Below are 23,077 nucleotides of genomic sequence, written 5' to 3' on the forward strand. Positions count from 1 at the left end.
TAAGGCAGGGGTGTCAAACTCAATTTCATTGAGGGCCACATCAGCATTGCGGTTGCCCTCAGGGGGCCGGGTGGGCGTGGCCTACTGGGTGGGCGTGGTTAGAGTGCATATGGCCTGGGTGGGCGTGGCCAGCTCTACATCGTTTGCATCAAGGGTGCCTATGGGGACCTGGGCAGGAGTGGGACAGATCTGAGGGTCTCTGGCAGAAGGAGGGTCTCTGGGCAGTGGGGGCCGTTCCCTCACTGTTTCCAGGATGGCTTCGCGGGCCACATGAAACCACTTCGTGGGCCGGATCTGGCCCCCGGGCCTTGTGTTTGACATGTCTGCACTAAGGGTTCTTGTAGCTAGCTCTGTAGTGCAGATTTAGAAACATAGAAGGGATTTTGAATATAGGTGGAAATATGATAGCTTCCCATACAGCTCTGCATTCAGGGACAAACACCCATCATAGGTAATTGTGGAAAAGTAGAAATTATACAATAAGAATTCTGATTATGTATACTGCACAGCCCCATTCCAACTTATTCATGTTTGATGCAAACAGCCTTTCTTGCAAGAATGAATTCTGTGGCTCTCTACATGTTTCTGAGATTCAGTGATTAATACTTCTGAGGGTGCATTAATGCAAATGAAGCATTTCTCTTTGGAACTTAAATCAGCGGTGTCTTTTATGTCTGTGCCAACTGGTTTACATGAGTACACCTAGGCCAGGGCTTTTCAACCAGTGGTACAGGTACCACCTGTGGTACACTGGCACCTGGCAGGTGTTACACGACCATCCTAGAAAAGTAGTAGCGGGGGAAGGGAATGAGCTGAACCGGTGGCAGCACCGCACAAGCCTGAGCGAGAGACGGCTAGAGCTGCAGGGCTGTCAGGGCTCAGCGGAAGCGCCAGGATCAGCGCTTCTTCTGGACTGTCAGGGCTCAGCGTAAACACCAGGATAAGCACCAGGCTCCAGCTGGAGCTTGGCGCTGATCCTGGTGCTTCTGAGCCCAGAAGAAGCGCCAATCAGCTGGAATGTTGCAGCATCTCCAGGCTCTTGTGATTTACATTCAGATGCTTGGCAACTGATTCATATTTATGATGGTCACAGTGCCCTAGGGTCACGTGAAGTGACCAAAACCTGCTACAACCACCCAGCAGACTGGGGGAATAAAACCCAAACACCCCCTACCCCACCCCCGCTGCCAATCCTCAACAGAAATGCTCACAACAATGAAAACCTCGGACAGGAGGAACAGTGTCGCCAGGCGGGCAGGCAGGTGTCTTGCTCGGCTGTGGCTTGGGCGGCACTTTTTCCAGTGCCACTGTAACTTCGAACAATCACTAAGCAAACTGTTGTAAACCGAGGACTACCTGTACTTCATCACTTTTTTCCTTTTTGGGGGGGGGGGTCATCAAGTTTTTGACACCTTGCTAGGCAACTGGTGGTACTCGGATGTTGCCATATCCTAAAAGTGGTACAATGGGTGAAAAGGTTGAAAAGCCCTGACCTATGCAACATATACAATGCAGTTGCTAGCTTGTTACTTTCTTGGGAGTGCACATGAAAAAAACAACTGGAGATAGCCTTCAAAGCAGCTCCACACACATTTTCAGGGATGTTCACAGATTGTAGTCAGAAACTCAAGATGGCAGCCACAATGGCGCAATCAAACCACATAAGTTGCGGAGCTTCTTTCACTCTGCCTTAAGCACTGCCATGACTTTTTTGACCTTGTGTGCATCTCTGCAAGTATTGCAAGGTAGTTGTTTTGAAGAGAGGCATTTTGTGAAGTACTTCTGAATGCTTGGTATAGCAAGTAGTGAGGGATATTAGGACTTGCACTTGGCAACATCCGAGGAACCACAATTACAACTTTCCTTTTGCTTCTAGCGATGAATGATTTAGAAATACCATTATGAACTTGAAGAAGAGTGAGATTTTACCCATTTATAAATTATATAGACTATAGTATACCACCTTGCTCCCTTAATGTTGCCAGGCAGCATATAGGAAACATTAAAAACACTGTAAAAACAAATTAAATAGGACTGATATCAAACATGAATGTTAAAACAGTAATATTAAGAGCTTTATGAAAATAAATAAATTTTAAGATGTACCTGAAGTTTAATGCAGAAGAAATCGACTGTAACTTCAGTGGTAATTGTTTCTATGCAATGGATCCTGCCACAGAGAAAACCAAACTGATTGTTGGTGTTAAACTTATCCATGGCAGGAAGACATATTAAAAATATGTTGAAGATTTAAGAGTGCTAGATGGACTTTAGAGGAATAAATTATCCTGTAAATAGTTAGGATTTCAGCCATATAATTGCATATTTGACAATATACAACACAGGACAGAAGACAACAGATGAATCTGTGCTATAAATTGCTGTGAACAGATGTACTTTGCTAAATTGCAAAAAAAAATATTTCTTGCTAATTTATCCTTTTTTGCACATTTACAATTCATATTGCAACAGCTGTGATATATTCACTCATCCAAAATTATCTGCAACTTTATGATAAAGTCTCATACAATTATGCTTAATTTTAATTTTCCTTGTTCTTTTATTTTTTGTTGTGGCTAACAACCCAAATCAGTCTCATCCTCAATATTTTAATTAAGAGTACAGACTTGGTATCTTTAATTAAATTATTTATTGTGATCTGATTGGATAACAGAAACAAATGCAGCATTCATGTACTTAAAAAGAAAGAAAATAAACATTTTAGCTTGTATATATAAAGCAAGTATAGAGGGGAACAGCAAACAACAAAAAGATAAAATATTTTATAAGAATTTGAATTGTAGAGCTGGAAATTCTAGGCCTCCAATTTTCAGTCAAGACCTTGTGTCCATATAGAGAAAGCCAGACAAGTTTGATTGTGTAACAAGAGCTGTTGCTTTGTTATATGTTTTTTTTAGAAGGAGCAGCAATGCTGGATGGAAATAGCCTTGTCTCTGGTTAATGAGGGGAGGAATGCTGATGGGATTAGGCACAAGTTCTTAATTGACTAGCATCTGCAGTTAAATAACGTCTGCAGTTTTGCACAGGTATTGTATATTGTTGCCTCTTCCTTATTAGGTTTGCCTTTGACCACTAAATCTCAGCCTTGGCAATTTTAAGATGTCTGGACTTCAATTCTCAGAATTCTCCAGGCATTAGCCAGAGTTGAAAAAACTGCATTAGAGAATGACAGGGGGCGCCATCTCTACTGCCTCTAGTAAATTTCATTCTGTTAAAAATTTCTTCCTTTTCAGCAAGCAAGCAAGGGGACTTTGTTCTATGAACGGAATAGTTCCTTCAGTATGGTGGGTGTATGCAAACAGGGAATCTGAACCTGGTCTCTGCAAGTTCACAGGGAGATGCTTTTATTTCAGCCATAACACTCTCCCCATCTTTTAACATACAGTATATTTAAGATATATGCAGATATATATAAGATATGCAGATGATACCACTCTAATGGCAGAAAGTGAAGAGGAACTAAAGAGCCTCTTGTTGCGAGTGAAGAAGGAGAGTGCAAAAGTTGGGTTGAAATTAAACGTTAAGAAAACCAAGATCATGGCATCCGACCCTCTCAATTCCTGGCAAATAGATGGGGAAGAAGTAGAAGTAGTGACAGATTTTATTTTCCTTTTTATATTATTTTCCAAGATCACCGCAGACGGGGACTGCAGCCAAGAAATTAAAAGACGCTTGCTGCTTGGGAGGAAAGCCATGGCAAATCTAGACAGCACACTAAAAAGCAGAGACGTCACCCTGCCAACAAAAGTGCGTATAGTCAAGGCTATGGTCTTCCCAGTTGCAATGTATGGCTGTGAAAGTTGGACCATAAGAAAGCTGAGCGCCAAAGAATTGAGGCCTTTGAACTATGGTGCTGGAGAAGACTCCTGCGAGTCCCTTGGACTGCAAGGCGATCAAATCAGTCAGTCCTAGAGGAGATCAACCCTGACTGCTCTTTAGAAGACCAGATCCTGAAGTTGAAACTCAAATACTTTGGCCACCTAATGAAAAGGAAGGACTCACTGGAGAAGAGCCTAATGCTGGGAAAGGTTGAGGGCAAGAGAAGAATGGAACGACGAAGAATGAGGTGGCTGGATGGAGTCACTGAAGCAGTAGGCGTGAGCATAAATGGACTCCAGAAGATGGTAGAGGACAGGAAGGCCTGGAGGAACGTTGTCCATGGGGTCGCGATGGGTCGGACATGACTTCACAACTAACAACAAATATCTAAGAATTCAGTTAAGATTGAGTAATTTGTAAGTTATTTTCTTCATATCCAACAATTCCTTTTCCTGAAAATCTGCCAAAAGCTGCTGGTGGTAACAGTAGCAGAATTGCTCCCAGCTACTTTTAACATGGCCTGATATATATATTTAAACTTTCTTTTTCCAGCAAAGATAAACAGAATATTTAAAAGTACACACTGCAGAATTAAAAATTTGCTATTCTAATTCAGATACACAGTGTTATTAAATTGTATGGGTTTAGAGCAGTTATTTCTCAACCTCAACAACATTAAGGTGTAAGGTTCCACAATTACTCCGTGAATTCCTTCACCAGAATAATGGTAGAATCTTTTATTTCAATAGGTCTTGACTTTTAAGTTTTAAGAATTGTCAGTATATGTTTCTTGAACCAATCTCTTTTAAGACCTAACAATTATTTTGATCTGGGTAGCCTTACTAATTGGATAAATTAAATTGAAAGCAGTTGATAGCTGTGATTGCATTTAAACAGTCCAGAAAAGTATAGGCCAGGAGTATACAACTTCTCCCACATCATAACTGTAATCACCAGGATCCTTCAAAAGTTCTTTCCCAATTTTGATTGTTAATGGGACAGAAGAGAAAGTTTGGACAGGACATAATTATATAAAAGTAAAATGTCTCTTGAGTAGAGGTTCTAGAGTCCTAGAAACCATTTCATTTTTTTACACTGTTTTTTTGGGCACTGTATTTTAATTTTCCAGTTTAGCCTACCACTGGTATTTATTGATATTTCCTGGTGATTTCCAATCCAAGAACTTATTAGGTACAATAATGTTTATTTTTCAAGGTGTTAGCTAGATGCTATCACAGTGAATTACTATTAATTTAATCAAAATTATCTTTCTTTCCCTAACCACTTTTAAAAGTGCAGCCTTTAGCCAGAAGGTTGCATGCCTCTCAGGAAGGAATGAGAAACAAATCATTTGTTTCAGCATTACACTACATTTTGGAACTAGATGGCTCTGGTCAAATTTAATAGTCATTTAGGTTCTCTTCATTCTCATCCTACTATATGACTTATATTATAGGTTGGGCTTATCTCCTCATAACTCGTTAACCATCAGAGACAATTTGTACTGTTTTAGTTGCAGAATTACAGGAAGGAGGCTTGAGGTTTTGTTTTTTTTTACATTTCAGACTAAAAGTAGTTAAAAGCCAGTGGTAGTCGAAACTCCAGTAAAGCAGTATACACTATGCTCAGTGGTATTCATATATTAGCTGTTTATTGCACTAAATACTCATTATACTGTCACTTACTCTGGCTCTACCGTGCAAGACAGTGACAAAACTTTTGTTGTGCTCTCAGGAGAGCTATTTTTAACTCTGAGTCATGTTTCTTGGCTCTTTCCCTGCCTATTAAAAATTAGAAGCACCATTAGTTCCTACAAAAGCTACCACACCAATTGTTCTACTTCAAGCAGATCTTTTGCTTCGGTTTTCAATACTCAAAGATACTGAAATCAATACAGTAGATCCTTTTATGATAACTGTATAGTCTAATGCTCAGTGCACCTGATTTTTCAGCACCATATACGACTGAGGGCTTAAAGTCATCCTTTCCTCTCACAATGAAACTTGTTGTTTTATAAATTTTAAATAAACAAATTATTATTAGTCTGTTTCACATGACTAGCTAAGTTGTAATGTATGAAGAAGCAGACATATTTATTACTTTATTACTCTCCTTTATAAATGGCTCTTTAACTTTTTCCAATTCTGGTGAGTTGAACCTTGGGTCACTCCATTATGGACTACTGCCTGGACTTTTCTGTTGTTTGATAGTACCTGAGGCTGAGAATGCTTTAGTATTTTTTGTGGAATGTGTTTGCTGACCTGACCTACCTAACAGGGCTGATACCTGAAGCTGCATGAAAACCGATGGAAGCCATTACAATTGGGCCATTGAATACTACATCTTGTGCACTAGTTACATCCTTTTATAACTCAGGAGGCTTTGAGTTTGAGTTTTGAGTTGTTTATTGAATTTATATACCGCCCTTTTCCCGTAGGACTCAGGGCGGTTTACAAGGTATTTAAAAATGTCAATACAATGCAAAAGTTAAAAACAATTAAAAATAATTAAATTTGATCCCTTAAAAATATAAAACCCCAATTAAAAGCCTGGGCCGGAGAGCTCAAAGAGCCAAGTCTTCAGGTCCCGGCGGAATGAACGAAGGTCGGGGGCAGTCCTAAGCTCCACGGGCAGCTGGTTCCAAAGGGCAGGCGCAACCACTGAGAAGGCCCTCCCCCTGGGTGTTATCCACCGGCAGTCTTTTACCGGCGGCACCCTCAGAAGACCCTCCCTGTGGGAGCGCACAGGACGAAGGGAACTTGATGCCGGCAGCAGGTGTTCCCTCAAATATCCCGGACCCAAGCCATTTAGGGCTTTATAGGAAGCCAATGCAGCTAGTGGAGTAGAGGTGTTACATGGGAGTATCGGGAAATTTAATTTAATTTAATTTAATTTAATAATATTTATATACCGCCCTTCTCCCTGAGGACTCAGGGCGGTTCACAGGGCAGAATAAAATACTAAATACAAACATTAAAAAGAGATTAAATGATTGCCCAAGTTAAAACAATTGGAATACAATTCTAAAAACCCCAAGATAAAATTAAGACACCAAAAATAAAACAACCCCACCAATCCCCATCAGGCTAGGCCGGCTTGTACAAACAGAAACGTCTTGAGATCGCGACGAAAGGAGCGAAGATCGGGCGCCATCCGGAGCTCTACCGGTAGCTGATTCCACAGCTCCGGAGCGCCCACAGAGAAGGATCTCCCCCTGGGGGCCACCAATCGACATTCTCTGATCGGTGGCACCCTGAGGAGGCCCTCTCTGTGGGAACGCACAGGGCGCAGGGAGCTTGATGCCGGCAGCAGATGTTCCCTAAGGTACTCCGGTCCCATGCCATGGAGGGCTGATGGGAAACCCCCATCACAACTCGCGCGGCCGCATTCTGCACCAGTTGAAGCCTCCGAGTGGTCCTCAAGGGCAGCCCCATGTAGAGAGTGTTGCAGTAGTCTAAACGGGAGGTCACAAGCGCATGGGTGACTGTGCGTAGGGCATATCGGTCCAGATAGGGTCGCAACTGGTGCACCAGGCGAACCTGGGCAAAAGCCCCTCTGGTCACGGCTCCTATGTGATCTTCAAAATTGAGCCATGAATCCAGGAGGATGCCCAAGTTGCGAGCCCTATCAACAGGGGAGTAACACCTCACCCCCCATCGTTAAAGATGGAATAGTCTGGTTAACCCGAGATGCCGGTATGCACAGCCACTCAGTCTTGGCAGGATTGAGACGAAGCCTGTTTCTCCCCATCCAGACCAACAGGACATCACGGCGAGGGCATCACTGGGTTGGTTCGGGGTGGAGAAAAAAAGTTGGGTATCATCAGCATACTGATGTTAACCCACCCCAAAACCACGAATGATCTTACCCAGCGGCTTCATATAGATGTTGAACAGGAGGGGAGAGAGAACCGACCCCTGAGGAACTCCACAAACGAGAGGCCTTGGGGCGGATCTCTGCCCTCCCGTCAACACCGGGAGGAGATAGGAGAACCACTCCCGTCAACACCGGCCCAGGAGATAGGAGAACCACCGTAAAACGGTGCCTCCCACTCCCAGCCCCGAGACGCCACAGTAGGATACCATGGTCGATGGTATCAAAACCTGCTGAGAGATCTAATAGGACTAGGACAGAGGAACAACCCGTCCCGAGCCCGCCAGAGATCATTCACCAGCATGACTAATGCCGTCTCCGTGCTGTGCCCGGGCCTGAAACCCGATTGGTACGGGTACTCATGACCTTGTAACCTCACAACTGAATTACTGCAACACGCACTACTTGAAACCACCAGGTTGCTTCCAGGTATAAGTCAAGATGTTACTTATTACTTGTGAAGCTCTACTAAACATGCTGTAGGATATGTTTATGATAGCTTTTTCCAAGTTGAATTTGCCAGTCCAGTTAGATATGGGAGAACAGATTTGCTGAGGAGAAAAGATTTGCTGAGGTTCTCATCACCTCTGGAATACCATCCTCAGGGACTCCAGATTCAAGCCTTCTTAGTGATGGCCCTACTTTAGAAGAGCTTATTCCTGAATATCTGAATCACCCTCTCCTTTTTTAAAGAGCTGTAAAGTCATGTCTCTTCAGAAAGGCATTTGGAGATGAATAAGATTATGCTACCCCCAAATGGTTGCACATCAAATTGTTTAATTATAATTGCAATGATTTATTTTAATCTTATTGTATTAATAATGCAAGTTACTAAGAGCTTTAGAAAACGGAGTGATATAAATGGTATAAACATGCAAACAAATAAGTCATTTACTCATTACCTAGGACCAAGACGGTTTTATCTTGAAAAATTAGAAAATGACCTTGTAACCAATGATAAACCTAGGTAACAAAGCCAAATTTCTAAATCTTCAGAATGGTGTTCATCTGAGGTCCAGACCTGGAAAATATAAAGATGAGTGTAAACGTTATGTACAGTGTATGTTTGCTTAATATGAACATTACAGTTTAGTCCAATAAAGTTTCACATGAATACAACATGAAAATTTCCTGCCTAGTAATCCCTAGCCTGTTTGTGAGAATGCTGTAAATGACTACTGAAGAAACTGTGCAGAGATTAGGTGGATGGATGTAAGGAACTGGCCTGCACAGGAAAGTTATTTATCACAAACAAGATTCACCTATGTACACACATGTGAAATTCTATACAGATAGTCCTCAATGTACGACCACAACTGAGCCCAAAATTTATGTTGCTGAGAAATTTTTAACTGAGTTTTGCCCTATTTTACGATATTTCTTGCCACATCTGTTAAGTGAACCACTGCAATTCTTCACTTAACACAGTTGTTAAGTGAATCTGGTTTCCCCATTGACTTTGCCTGTCAGAAGGTCGCAAAAGGGGATCACATCACTCCAGGACACTCAACCGTCATAAAGCATACAAATGTAAATCACATGACCATGGGGATGCTGCAATGGTCATAAGTCAAAAGTCTTCAAAACATAAAATATTTAATGAAATTTTCTAAAATAGCTACTGGAAAATAAAGATCACGGCAATAAAGATAATTGGAGCATATTGTTTTCTACCACCTATTTCTACTTCATTCTGTAAAGCCGACATAAAATTACAACTAACACTTTTTTTTGCTTGAGTCCTGGAGCAGGCTTTGTTAAAATCACCCCATTTTGAATGTAAACAAATTATCTTCCACTGCCATAAGAGGAAAACCAAATAAACTGAAATGATGGTCAGCACCTCTTTCCCCAAAGCCAAGTTGCGCGATCTGTTATCATCGTTCGCACTGGATAAATGCCGACCGGAGATGAAGGAGAAAAACAAGCTTGGCCCAATTATAACACAGAACTAAGATTTGTAGCACTCTAGTTTACTTCACTATTTCTTAACCTTGACGGCTTTAAGTTGTGCGTATTTCAACTCCCAGAATTCTTCAGCCAGCGCATCTTTAAAGTCGCCAAGGTTGAGACATATCGATCTACGGTGTCTGTTGGCAGAGAAGTTGGACTGAGTACAGCGTGGGAGGGGAAGGGAAAGGGAAAGTCACCCCCGCCTCACTTGAATTGAAGCTCAGCCTAGAGCAGGGGTAGGCAACCACGGCTCTTTTATGACTCATGGACTTCAACTCTCAGAATTCCTGAGCCAGCAGGCTCAGGAATTCTGGGAGTTGAAGTCCATGAGTCATAAAAGAGCCAGGTTGCCTACCCCTGGCCTAGAGTATGAATTCCAAAGAGGAGGTTTTTAAGAAGAGACTAGATCAGGGGTAGGGAACCTTAGCTCTTTTATGACTTGTGGACTTCAACTCCCAGAATTCCTGAGTCAGCATGGCTGGTTCAGGAATTCTGGGTATTGAAGTCCACAAGTCATAAAAGAGCCAAGGTTCCCTACCCCTGGACTAGACAGTTACTTGTCTGAAACAATACAGGTTCTCCTGCTCGAGCAGGGGGCTGGACTAGAAGACCTCCAAGGTCCCTTCCAGCTCTATCCTGTCCCAATGAGCGATCGGTGTAGCGGAGAGCAACTATGCCATAATTCCCCGCCCAAAGCGGCGCGCAGCTAAAGCGCCTCTTCTCAGCATCCTTGCCTAAAATGGCGTATGTCCAGGGAGCCCTGACTAGCCTCGTCTGCAGCCATTTTCTACCCCGCTTTTGCCTTTACGATTGCCGTGCAGCCCGCATTTAACAAGAAGGGCACTCGCAAGGATAGACCTGTCACTGATTTAGCGACGCGCGATCGCTAAACGCGTAATCCACATTCTGCAGGAAAGGGCGGTCTTGTGAATCAGGCACTGAGGTTGGAGCCTAATGTGATTAGCCTGCGACGCAGGAAGAGGAAGCCCGCTAGTGACGCCATCTCTCTCGGACCAAGGGGAACTCTGTGAAAGACTGTCGCGGAAATGGATGGGGGCTGCGGCCCGATCGAGGGGTGCGCGGAGGGGCCTTCCAGGTGAAGGCGGCATCCAACTGCCACCCTCTTTCTCCTTGACGCTCAGCGGTGAGTTGTACCCGTGGGTCTTGGGTCTGTTCCTGGGTGGGCCCGGCAGCCAGGATGACTGGACGCCTCTCAATTTTCTGGTCCCTTTTCATTCTCCTGGTCTTCTCGAATTCCTGTTTCTTTCTCAACCCCGATCGGGCTTCCTGACTTGTCTGCTACTGCATTGTTATCATTATCATATTCTTTAGAGTCCTGGATCCAGACCAACTCTGTCATAGGGAAAACCCGCAGCCAGATGACTTGGCTTTGGGGCAGGGTTTAACGTCCCAGATCTCCGGCAACATGTCTGCTGGGCTTAAGACATCGAGCTTCCCCACCTGGAAGCGACATATCCTGGATGAATTGAAGCGTCGAGACCGGTTACAAAGACAGGCCTTTGAAGAGATAATCTTGCAATGTAAGAGCTTTCGGAAGAATCATCTGAAAATCCTCACTTTAACTAGCAGGCCAGAATTGCCAATCAATTCAATTATAAATATTGTGATTGCTCGACTAGATAAGGGATGCTGTGTTGTTGCTACTGAAGTTTAATTAGTTTGATTGATGAGTCTTTGGGCCAGTTTCAGTAAAGTTTCAATAAACTTCAATAAAGTTTCAGTAAACTAGCAACATTTCCTAATTCTTCAATAGATTCCAGAAAATAAACCTCAAAGAAAAAAGCAGGAATGATATATTGTATGAAAAAAAGGAGTTGTGTGTTACTAATTTCATCTTAATGAACTGAACATAAATTTATAAATACTATTGTTTTTTAGGCCAGGTTCACATAATACATTAGGCTAAAATTTGTTCATTGGCTTGTGATTGTGTGTGTTGTGCAAACAGAGTTATTTGGGCTTTTTTGGCACTCTTGTTATAGACACTCAAACAATTGGTTATAGACACTCAAACAAACCTGTGAACTAATGTATTATATAAACAAAGATTAGAAAGTATCCACTCCAATAAGGCATAATGCTATTTGCATATTATATTTCATATTTGTTTGTGTATGTGTTCATTTGACTGAAGAGTTTGGCAAGATTTTCAGAAGTGATTTGTCATTGCCTCCTTCCTAGGACTGAGAGAGTTACTCAGCTAGCTTCTTGCTAAAACATAACTAGAACATGTGGTCTCCTGGATTCTGGCCCAATGCTTTAAGCACTACACCAAAGTGGCCCATTTTTATGGATTTGGGATTGTAATAAAATATAGATTCCAACCCTGAACTTTGAATACTTCTTGTTTATGTTCTGCTCAGTGGCAAGGAATCTTCTTATTAGTTCAGTAGCATAAGGAGAATTACCTGATTGCTTAAGATATTTGCTGTCAGGCCAGCACCCATTTGGTGAGAAAGAGGTTTTGCAACCTCAAACAATCTTTTGTGACTACTGATGTGCAGGTTTTGAGGTTTTACTTGATAAAAAATATAGGAAACCAGAAGTTGCCTTCAAGCTTACCTGTTTATTCAGCTGAACAAAGATGGGCTTCTGTACAAAAAAGACCAAAAGCTTCAAATAACAGAAAAGCCTGCATTCATAGGCCTGCAAGTGACCAGAGAGAGAGGGGTCATCTGCACGTATTCACAGTTGATACTGTCCCGTAAGTCCTGGTCATCACTACATCAGAGAACCCCCTTCCCGATTCTGTTATTCAAAATACCAGATTATAAAATAGAACAATGTCTTATTAAATGACTCATTCATTTACAGAATAAATCTGAACTCATAATCCTATTATTGTGTGCTGTGAGAGAATGTAGTCTTGGTTAGGCATGTTTTCACTGCAATACAAGAGCTTGTCTGAAATAGGTATAATTTATGTGAAAATGTTTGCCTCAGTTCAAAGAGTATAATAGCATAGCAAACTTATTAATAGACTGCACAATTAATAACGTACTTTTCCCTTTTTAAAAAAATTAAATATTTTGGCCTGTTAGATAACAAGCTCTTGGAGAAGTCAGATTTCCATTCAGTGCTGGCTGACAAGCTTCAGGTGGAAAAGTATGATTTGCCAAGCCGGCATGAGATCAGGTACTTGTATCAATTCTAGTGACAGTTATTGTGGCTGCTTTAAAACCAATAATATAACAGAGCATTTTGCTCTCCTGTGTAATATTCATCACATATTTTTTTACTATCAGTAGCTACTGCAGAACTTTTTGTTTGGTGCTGTACATGTTGTACATGCTTTATTATGTTAACGTAACCTTAATTTTATAACATACATACAATTCATACAAGTAATACTCGTGTTACAACTATTCATTTAGTGACTGTTTGAAGCTACAATGGCACTAAAATAAGCGACTTATGATCAGTCTTCACATTGTCCCATTATCGTGTCCCATTGTTGTGATCAAAATTCAAGTACTTGGCAACCAGTATATATTTACAATCATTGCAGCATTTTGAAGTCATGTGATTACTATTTGTAACCTTCCTAGCAGGCTTCCAACAAGCAAAGTCAATGGGGAAGCCGGATTCATTTAATGACCACATGATTCACTTAAAAAGTACAGTGACTCACTTAACAACTACCTTGTTAACAGTGGAAATTCTGGTCCAAATTGTGGCCATAGGTCAAGGACTACATGGTGATAAGTTATGCAAATGGTGCAGATTACATCAAATTATGTAATGTCATGTGAATATATACATTCATACAAATTATTAATAAAATGTTAATAGCGTATTGAATAATTTCATATTTTGGGGACATTTGGAATGATAAAATAAGCCCTCCTTCCGCCAAACATCCGAATGGTCCTTAAAAAGAGACTTCATTCTTTTACATAGAGATCAGTTGCATACAGTATCAAGAGGAATGGGAATTTTTTTAATGTAATTAAAATATCAATATACGGAGATACTTGTGTAGTATAGGTCCTTGTTTAACGACCATTCTGCGACAGTTCAAAGTTACACTGGCATTGAACAAATGGTACTTACAACCAGCCCTGAGAATTCCAGCCATTGCAGTGTCCCTGTTGTCATGTGATTGCAATTGCCAACATTTGTTGTGGCTTCCCACAATTGCCATTTTAACCTGAAGAGTATCTGTAGGTTGAACATCTGTATGATTAAATAGACATACTCAGCATCTTACCTACTGTTCCTTTGGAAAATTCAGCCCAGGACATGATGGTGCAAGAAATGATGCTCATCTTCAAGAAGTAGCTCAATTAAGGATTAAACATCAAGAGGAATTGACAGAGCTGCACAAGAAACGGGGCGAGGTTAGGAAAAAATTGTGCTTACTTGCAGCAGTACAATGTGCATGCTGTTATTTATTTCTCTATTCCATAAGTTTCACAACAATAAAAATATATGTCCAAAATAACTTTTTATAGTAAGCAGTCAGCCTTTCAGCTTTTCTGATGCTTTTACTGTAGTAAAAAAATCAATATTTATTATTGTAGACAATGCAGCATGTATTCCATTTTTAATTAAGATACTTTGCTTTTGTGATGTCTTTCTTCATCTGTTGCTAGAAACCTGGCAAATGAATTATGATGCCTACTTCTTTTAAGATTCTGTGTTTAGAAATTAAGGTACAACTTATGGTACCCTTCAGCTACATTATGTAGTCATGATTGTTTTTTCATTTTTGTATATATTGATTGTTAAATTGGTTCCATATGGGTCTGAGAATCTGCCAAATGAATATAGCATATCTTGCTTATGATTGAGAGATATAAGATACATTCTTAATAAAATGCATGCACTGAAAGAGACACAGAAACTATTGTCTGTGTTAAGAATTGTGGTTTTTGTTTAACATAGTTAACATTGTTAATCAATGTTAATATTATTCATTGATATTGATCATTTTTCTCCTTTTTTTGTAGTTGGCTCAATCTGTGATTGACCTAAACAATCAAATACAACAGAAGGACAAAGAAATACAAATAAATAATGTCAAGTGAGTAAAATCCATTTATTGCTAATAGAACTTTATCTTAGTCCTAGCTAGCTTCAGATTTTCATTATATTAGTTGCTTCTATTGAAGAATTGCAGAATATTTACAGAAGATATCTGAGCTGGAGACAGAGTGTCATGATTTATGCAACAAGCTTCAAGATCTCGAACGAGCTAATCAGACTCTTAAGGATGAATATGATGCTCTCCAAATCACCTTTACTGCTCTTGAAGAAAAATTAAGAAAAACCACTGAAGATAACCAAGAACTGGTAACCCGCTGGATGGCAGAAAAAGCCCAAGAAGCTAATCGGCTCAATGCAGAAAATGAGAAAGATGTAAGGTATGGTAGTATTTTTCCATGTAACCATGTGAATTCAAACTAAATCTGTATTAGAACCCATCCTCAACGTTTCTTTTTTCTTTCTCCCCATGCATATGCCTTGTATTTCTTTTTCTTTTAATTAATAGAGCTTTTGGATGTGGTTTTGAATCCTTTAAACTAATGGTAGAGGTTTCTTCAAGTTGTGCTGAACACTCATCCATACAGTATAAAAATGGTTTTCTGTTGCCTTTCTGGGAATGTTTTTTAATTTCCTAGTCTGATATTTCTTGATAATTTATCCAGTTATTAACCAGGCTTTGACTTGGCTTGGATTTTGAGCTAAGCCAGCTTCTGAGGTCTAGTCTTTAAATCCTTATGTTCTTAAAATTTTGACATAAGGTTTAGACTTGGTTTGACTATAAAATAGTTAAATGTTAGCTCCTAATACTCTTGATTGTGCCCATTGAAATAGCCTCATTTTTTCCTGGTGTGTTTTTTCATAATATGGAGTAGCTATTATATCTAAATTAGTAAACTCAATCAAGAATTAGCATACGTTTCTGTGATGGAAATAATATCTGATGATTCACAATATGTTGGTATAGGGACAGCTTTTAACATATGATGCACTGATTAGAGCAGAGGTCCCAGGGCACCAGGGACCGGTTACGTGTGCTGCCTGCATCCCATGGATGAGGTTTTGCTTGTTTTTGCAGACCGGTTGTTGGCATGCCGCGTACCAGGGGTTGGGGAGCCTGAATTAGAGCTATTTTATTTAAGAATTACAGAATGATTTCAAGGCATCTTAAAACAACCTACTTAAGATAAACATTTCTGGCTATTTAAGTTTTCACTTGGGCCTAGAGACACGAGATCCAGTATATTCTGATGAACTTTACATTTTACTAGTGTGAAGATACAGATAACATTTTCTGAGGCAAAAAGTCTAACCACTGAGATTTCTTTGCCAAGGAGCTTAAGGCAATAATTTCTCCTAATTATCAGTTCCTTCATACTTTGAATACAACTGTTCAAATATTGATAAATGTTACATAGTTGACAGATATTTCCTAATATTTTCTTCTCTGTTAGGAGAAGGCAGGCTCGGCTTCAGAAAGAACTAGCAGAAGCTGCTAAAGAACCACTGCCAATTGAACAGTAAGCATTTGTCAGTCTAACTACTTCCTAATGACTACATTATTTCCATTTCCAGGCTGAACATATCAAAATTAGTTATCCAAGCTGCATGCTTTTTTGTCGTCTTACTATTCATTGGCATTCTGATATAAATCGTGTGGTCAGAATCCTAATTTTACTAGCAACAAAACTGGATAATGGGGGTAAACATGGTGATTATTTTTTTAGATGGGTGAGAGGAATTATCTTCCCCTTTCCCAACTGTGATAGTATGTGTTCTTAGAAAATTGTTAAGAATCAGAAGTAGAAGAGCACATTTATTTATTAGCAGCAGCTTTGGATGGGCAAGCCTGGATTTTATACCTTCACCTTCATGAATGCTTTCATCTTCTTTTTTAACAGAACCCTAATAGGATTATATTTTTTTCTGCCAAACTAAAATTCTGATTTAAAAAAAGTCATATCTTTTCAGCAATACTTGAATTATTATTTTTATATAACTTAATTTTTGTAACATTTGATATTTACTAACTTTAGATTTACAATTTGAAACAGTTTTATTGTTTCTCTGTTGACTAAGATTGTTTTTCTTTATTTTGCTGTCTTATCTTGGCCTTCTGAGCTTAATATGCTCCTTACAAATTCAATGGCTACATCAAGTGAAAGGATCTGGGAATTAAGAACTGATTAGCAATATATCCAATTAACCAGCCATGAACATTTTCCTTTAAATAATTGTGTAGGCATCTGACTGTTTAGTTTAGAAATTACTCTATTTAGAACTTATCTTGCTTTGCTTCACTTGAGCTTATTGCTTTGTTTACTAAGTGAATTTGTTTGGGCTAAGAATTAATTATTGGAGTTTATTTTTAAGTTTATTTTTATTGTTAAGTTTATTTTTTTAAGTGTATTGATACAGTTCTAAAATAATTTCAAAGTACAGCAAGTTTATTCCTGCCTATCTATAGAAGAAGAAAAGGCAGAGCCTAGGAATCAGTGTGGAATCATTACTTTCCCTCAACGATCCAAGTCCACTCCCCGCCCCTGAATTCTGTTAATTCTTATCTAGAGCCAATTTAGTGCTGGCCATTAGTGTAGGATTAAGCAATATTTAACGTGATGCTAAGCTTGTAAGCCGCCGTGAGTCTTCGGAGAAGGGCGGGATATAAATGGAATTAAAATAAAATAAATAAATAAATAAATACTGATTCTTTGCACTTGACCCTAACTTAATTTCATGAATTTATTATGATTGATTTTACAAGTAAAGAATTTACAATGTAAAGAATAACTATACAAATATTTGGTAATAACTTAAAAATATTTGCTGCTGAATGAGCATTCTATGTATCTGCAGCCAGATAATGCTTTGAGGGGGCTTGTTGTTATTACCTTGGATCCAGTGGTGGGATTCAGCCAGTTCGCACCAGTTCGGCGTAACCGGTAGCTAATTTTTTGTTGTCCAGGCCCAGAATGGACTTCCAAAAGTGGCATCCGCACAGAGAACCGGTTGTTCACGTATTCGAATCCCACCACTGCTTGGATCCAAGCCCACCTTGTTACTTTGGCAGTCTTAAAAATGACCATGAACTTCACCAGCCTTACAGCTGAGACTGTGGAGTCCTTGGTGTCTCTGAGCTTTGTTGTTTTCTTCCAGACAGTTCATTATCAAACTAGGTAACATCATCAATGCTAGCAGGGAGTGGGGTTTGATCTCATTTCATATACCAATGGCTTCCCTGTCAGTATTTGTGGGAGTGGTCTTGATGGTTCCTTTGGCTGTCATTTACTGCTTGTTTGTCTGAGTTGGTTGAGGTATTATTGTGTGCTTCTTGGTCTAATGCTAATCTCGGCATTAATCTCTGCTCATCTGGGTCTTGATTGCTAGTGAGGAGGTGCTTTGGTCTTTTTGTTTCCTTTTTGGCTTTTTGATTTTCTCTGTTGAAGAGCTGAGAGTTAAATTGCATCCCATCCCAGGGAATAGTAAGGGAGGAAAATGCTGAAATCACAAGTACTATACAATAGCATGAATGCAACCTTTGCTGGAATTCCATGGGTAAAAATAAAATCCTATTTTCCTTTGTCAAATTGTTTAGAAATAGTTATATTTTAACTGTGCAAACAAGTCACATTCAAACAAATTAAATAATTTCATTTTACAAACTGTTAAATAGGATTAAAAATCGTAAAAGGCAAATAAAATATAGCCATGGCATAGCTAATTCTGTTGTTCAGTTATTGTGCTATTAAAAATGGTAGTGAAATTCTGCATTTGAAATAGTAGGGGAAGAGGGCTGTTTAATATGAAATGCCTGATCTTCTTGAACATTCAAGGAATGATCTGTCATTCTTCAGAGATGATGATATTGAAGTCCTTGCTGATGAAACCTCCGATCCAGCTGAGGACACATCTCCAGTTCGTGCTGTCTCACGGACATCAAGGTAGTATTTGAGCAGAGAAGTTTGAAAACATGTTTTTCAAAGAGTTTCATGAAATATTTTCAGGTTGGATAAAATCCATAGGTATTCTTGATTTATTCAGGAAGTTCATTCGAGAAGCAAACGTATTGAGAAAATTATTCCCTGGATAGATGAATGATAAATTCATTGATAACAGATGCCAGTATGAAAATAATTTATCAGCTATATGCCCTATTGTAATAAAATGAAAATTGCACAGCTGATGTTTTTAGCTACCATGGGATACGAATGGGAAAATTAGCTAGTCAATTATGCCTATAGGAAACACTCCAATAGTTAATAGTTTTGTGATCTTATTTCTACTGATTTTTTGTGGAAATGTCTATTTTTCAGTATCATTAGCTAGGAATGTTTTGAAACGGTAGGACTCACAAATAAATATAGGGAAGGAGTCTCTCCTTTTCTCTCCACATCTGCTTTTTATCATAGTGTTTATTCCTGACACTGGAAAGAGCAATGTAAATAAAGCTTTTGCGGCCTTGAATTTAAATGTGCTCTCAGTTAGAAATGGCCCCTCAGCTTTCAAGAGCTGGGTTTATACCAACATTCTCAGTTTGTTTATGGCAGAGCCATGTCATAGTAATAGTAAAGGGAAACAAATCCTCTGTGTAAATATTAACAAGATCAAAATTACAAAGGTTGCAAATGTTAAGAGCTATGCTAGTTAACGCTTTAGGCTTTATATAAAGTTTCCTTTTTGGATAGTTGGCTCATCTAATGTTGGTGACATCTGCAAATAATAGATTCTTAGACAAATTTTTTTCCAACTTTGCATTGTAATTGAATCTGCAAACAAAACATGCAGAACTTAAAAGTCTTTCCATTTAAACTGGCTTAACAGCAAAAATGTTTACTTTTCCTGTTAAAGGCCATTATGGGCTAACCATCACATTAGTCACCAGAATGCTTGGGAATATGCTCTGCCTTCATATAAGTACACCTTTAATTTTATTCTCAAACTTCCAGTGAATTATATCTTTTTGGGAACCTTTTTCTTCCTGCTCATATAACAATAGTATTCAGTTCGTAGTTGTTTATGCAAGCTTTTGACTTAGAACCAAGTTGGTGGCTTTTTCTGCTGTCCTGTTATCATTTGCTTTCCTTGCTGAATGTGGGGCTTGAAAATTGAGGGTTATGGGCTTGTGTGTTTTGATCTCCTTGAAAACTGTCCTCCCCTTCTCTTTAGTAAGCGGCTCTCCCAGCCCACTGGAGGCCTTCTGGATTCTATCACTAATATCTTTGGGTAGGTTGTTATGCATTTACCTTTTCATTACATATTAGTTCAATATATAGCAGCACTTCAGTGATACTAGGCATGCAAACAATTTTTCTTATGTCAAGCCTTCTTCTAGCTCCTATCTCTCCTTTTCTTTTGTGTTCAATTCCTCACTTCTGCTGTGTGCTGACCTCTGATCTTTCCCTCCAGTCTGTCTGAGTCTCCCCTTTTGGGACATCACTCTTCTGATACTGCCAGGTGAAAATTTGCTTGAAATTATTCACACTTAATTTAGCATGTGATGAGGGTTGCTGAATAATTGTCTCATGTTGTTTCTGTAGCATTGAAAACACATTCTAGTTAAATAATACATAGATATCGTGGATGCTTGAGGTATAACAACTTAGGGAAGAAATGCTGGACATAATCTACATGATTCCTGTGCCCAGTCATTTTAGTTATTTGTGTGTGTGTGTGTGTGTTATGTAGAAGCTCTCTGTTAATAATGAAATATGAGTTTTAAATTAGGCATTAATCATAGGTTATGTATCTTTGCAACTAAATAGGATTGACCTTGTATAGGAAAAAACATTTAAAATAGTAGCAGATATTTAACAAATAAATAAATATTGGTGTTCCTCAACCCAAACATTTCCAATTTGGGATTCAGTGCAACAGCTGTAACGGTGATAAAAAATTTTCCCACTATATTGATTGGATTCACATGAGAAACTAGATGCAAAGGCTATAGAGGAGTCCCTAATATGCACAACCAATTCTGGGTATTGATTCCCTGTTTTTGTTGAATACTTGAATTTGTTTTAAGACTCCTTGCCTTTCTTTCCAATCTTACCTATTGTGTAGTTGAGGTCATCCCCCTGCCTATAATCTGAAGACATAGCTAATTTCCTCTGTATACTTATTTGCATACTGATGTAACCTTTCTCAGGAGGCGTTCTTTATCCTCATGTCCTATCCCTCAAGATAATACTGATGTACATCCTACTGCAAGCAGAGAGGTCCGACTACCCAACATAGCAGTGTGTGTCTTTGTAAGTATGTCTAGGATGTATTATCTTAAAAAATTAATATTTTTTACTGAGTAGTTTTCCTATTTACTTTTGTGTGATACTTTGCCGTGTAAACATGTAAAGTGCTTCAAGTTTTACTTCGTGTTCAGTCAACCATTTCTTTGTCTTTCTGATCAGATGCTATATGTTCCTGACATAGCAAGCCCAAGGGGCTTTTGTGACTTTGGAAAGAATTGTAGTGTGGCTTTTGCAACAAGAAATGGGGTCCTTCTAAACCAGCCAGAACCTGAGAAAGAAATTCTAAGAAATACTGAGGTCAATGATGATTACAGAAAGGTCTGATTGCACTAGTTAAATTGCACATCCACAACTTCTAGAGCTCCCAACAGTTTTCTTTCTTCCATCCATGCTCCAGTAATGCTAACAGATGTTATGAAGCTGCTGACATTATGTGGGTATCGTCAGTTCATGTTGCTTTGCAGTCGAAAGCACCTAGAGTTGACTCTCCCCCAACAAAACCAGTCAAGGAGCTGGCAGTTCTGGAATGTGTTCTTAACGTGCATGATCTTTAGTTTTCAAGCTGAGACCTCTTTATTTCCTGCATATATATTTTTCTGACTCAGTATCACTTTTCTACTAACCTCTGTAGTATATTTTTTTAATTAAATGCATAAAGTTATTTAAATAAAATGACCATATATATGGAATAGATTTAGAAATGACATGGAATAAACACACAACAAATACATTTCTATAATGTAAGCATTTAATCCTAAACAGTGTAAAATCACTTCATAATGTACAAGTACTAAACATAATCTAGCAAAAATACACACAAACATAAAGGCATAATTACAAATTTAGTAATTGTTTTACCTTATAAAAGGGACGCAGTGGCTCAGCCACTAAAGACGCTGAGCTTGTCATCTGGAAAGCTGATAGCCTGCGTTCAAGACCCGAGTGCTGTGCGACAGGGTGAGCTCCCGTTACTTCCCCAGCTCCTGCCCACCTAGCAGTTTGAAAGCATGCAAATGCGAGTAGGTAGTAAATAGGTGCCCCTTTGGAGGGAAGTAACAGCATTCTGTTCGGTGTATAATCGTGCTGGTCACATGATGACAATAGAAAAGTCTTTGAACAACACTGCCTCCCTTGGCTAAGAAACGGAGATGAACACTGCCCCCTAGAGTCAGACACGACTGGACAGGGGAAAACTTTACCTTTTAACCTTATAAATGCAAAATTATTTTTCTTTTCATTCAGATATATTAATAGTCAGATTTACTGTTTCACTAATCCCCCATTCTTTCCTTGACTGCTTTTCAACATGTAGTTTTTATCATTTCTTCAGTATTTAGCTGAATGCAGCATTTTAGGAGTAGAACTCGTTGATGCCAAAAAATAGTTCCTAGGCCTTTGTTCTGGATTTAAAAAAAAGAAAAGAAAAAAGATTTGGTTGTACATGTATTTAGTTTCTTTTTTTTTTCTTTCATTCAATCATTTCCAACTTGCCTAGACGGGTCCTTGCAGTCTTCTTGGCAACATTTTTAGAAGTGGTTTGTCATTGTTTTCTGCCTAGAACTGAGAGAAAGTGATTGGCTCCAAATCACCCCACTGGCTTCATACCGAAGGCAGGATTGAACTCACAGTACCCTGATTTCTAACCAGATGTCTTACTACTAAACCAAACTGGGTGTCATAAAGTTTATTATACATAGCTTTAAACAGAAAATGTATACTTAAAAACTCAAGAGTTGATAGACTTTTTTTGTTACTTTATTAGAGTCTCATTCAGTTTTTTTTAATATATGCTGTTAGAAGCTGACAGATCTGGGTCCTGAAATCATCAATAATTGTTGTCTGTTGTTTTTCATCTTCTTAGGATGCACATGATGGGGAGGTTAATGCAGTCCAGTTCAGCCCCGGATCTCATTTGTTAGCAACAGGAGGCATGGACCGGAGAGTCAAAATTTGGGAAGTTTTTGGTGGTAAGTCCTTTAAAGAAATATAGATAAAAAAGACAAGAGGTTTTAATTCATGGACACATGCTTTTTTGCTTACAACTTTGATTCTATAGTTGATATCTTTAAAAGGTAGCTACAATTCTGAACTAAGAAATTAATGTAGGAATCCCCAAATAAATCCCTAATGCATTGGAGGGATAAAATAGCTTTTCCAAA

General features: G+C 39.1%; 1 protein-coding gene across 4 annotated transcripts in view; it reads left to right on the top strand.

Annotated features, from left to right (window-relative positions):
• The first annotated feature begins 10,669 nt into the window (after positions 1 to 10,669).
• ATG16L1 (autophagy related 16 like 1) overlaps positions 10,670 to 23,077 on the top strand; it is a 29,061-nt gene continuing 16,653 nt past the window's right edge. Inside the window, exons 1-12 of one of the 4 annotated variants that reach the window (XM_083364463.1) lie at positions 10,670 to 10,810; positions 10,999 to 11,207; positions 12,729 to 12,822; positions 13,922 to 14,027; positions 14,640 to 14,713; positions 14,802 to 15,053; positions 16,128 to 16,193; positions 18,528 to 18,614; positions 19,840 to 19,896; positions 20,080 to 20,127; positions 20,819 to 20,921; positions 22,780 to 22,885. In XM_083364463.1, coding sequence (XP_083220589.1) covers positions 11,093 to 11,207; positions 12,729 to 12,822; positions 13,922 to 14,027; positions 14,640 to 14,713; positions 14,802 to 15,053; positions 16,128 to 16,193; positions 18,528 to 18,614; positions 19,840 to 19,896; positions 20,080 to 20,127; positions 20,819 to 20,921; positions 22,780 to 22,885 — 1,108 coding nt within the window. In that variant the 5' untranslated portion in view covers positions 10,670 to 10,810; positions 10,999 to 11,092. The remainder of the gene's footprint in view (positions 10,811 to 10,998; positions 11,208 to 12,728; positions 12,823 to 13,921; positions 14,028 to 14,639; positions 14,714 to 14,801; positions 15,054 to 16,127; positions 16,194 to 18,527; positions 18,615 to 19,839; positions 19,897 to 20,079; positions 20,128 to 20,818; positions 20,922 to 22,779; positions 22,886 to 23,077) is intronic. The other 3 variants (XM_083364464.1, XM_083364465.1, XM_083364466.1) reach the window with 3 other exon arrangements.

This window comes from Vipera ursinii, assembly GCF_947247035.1.
Source record: "Vipera ursinii genome assembly, chromosome: 5".
Lineage (NCBI taxonomy): Eukaryota > Metazoa > Chordata > Lepidosauria > Squamata > Viperidae > Vipera > Vipera ursinii.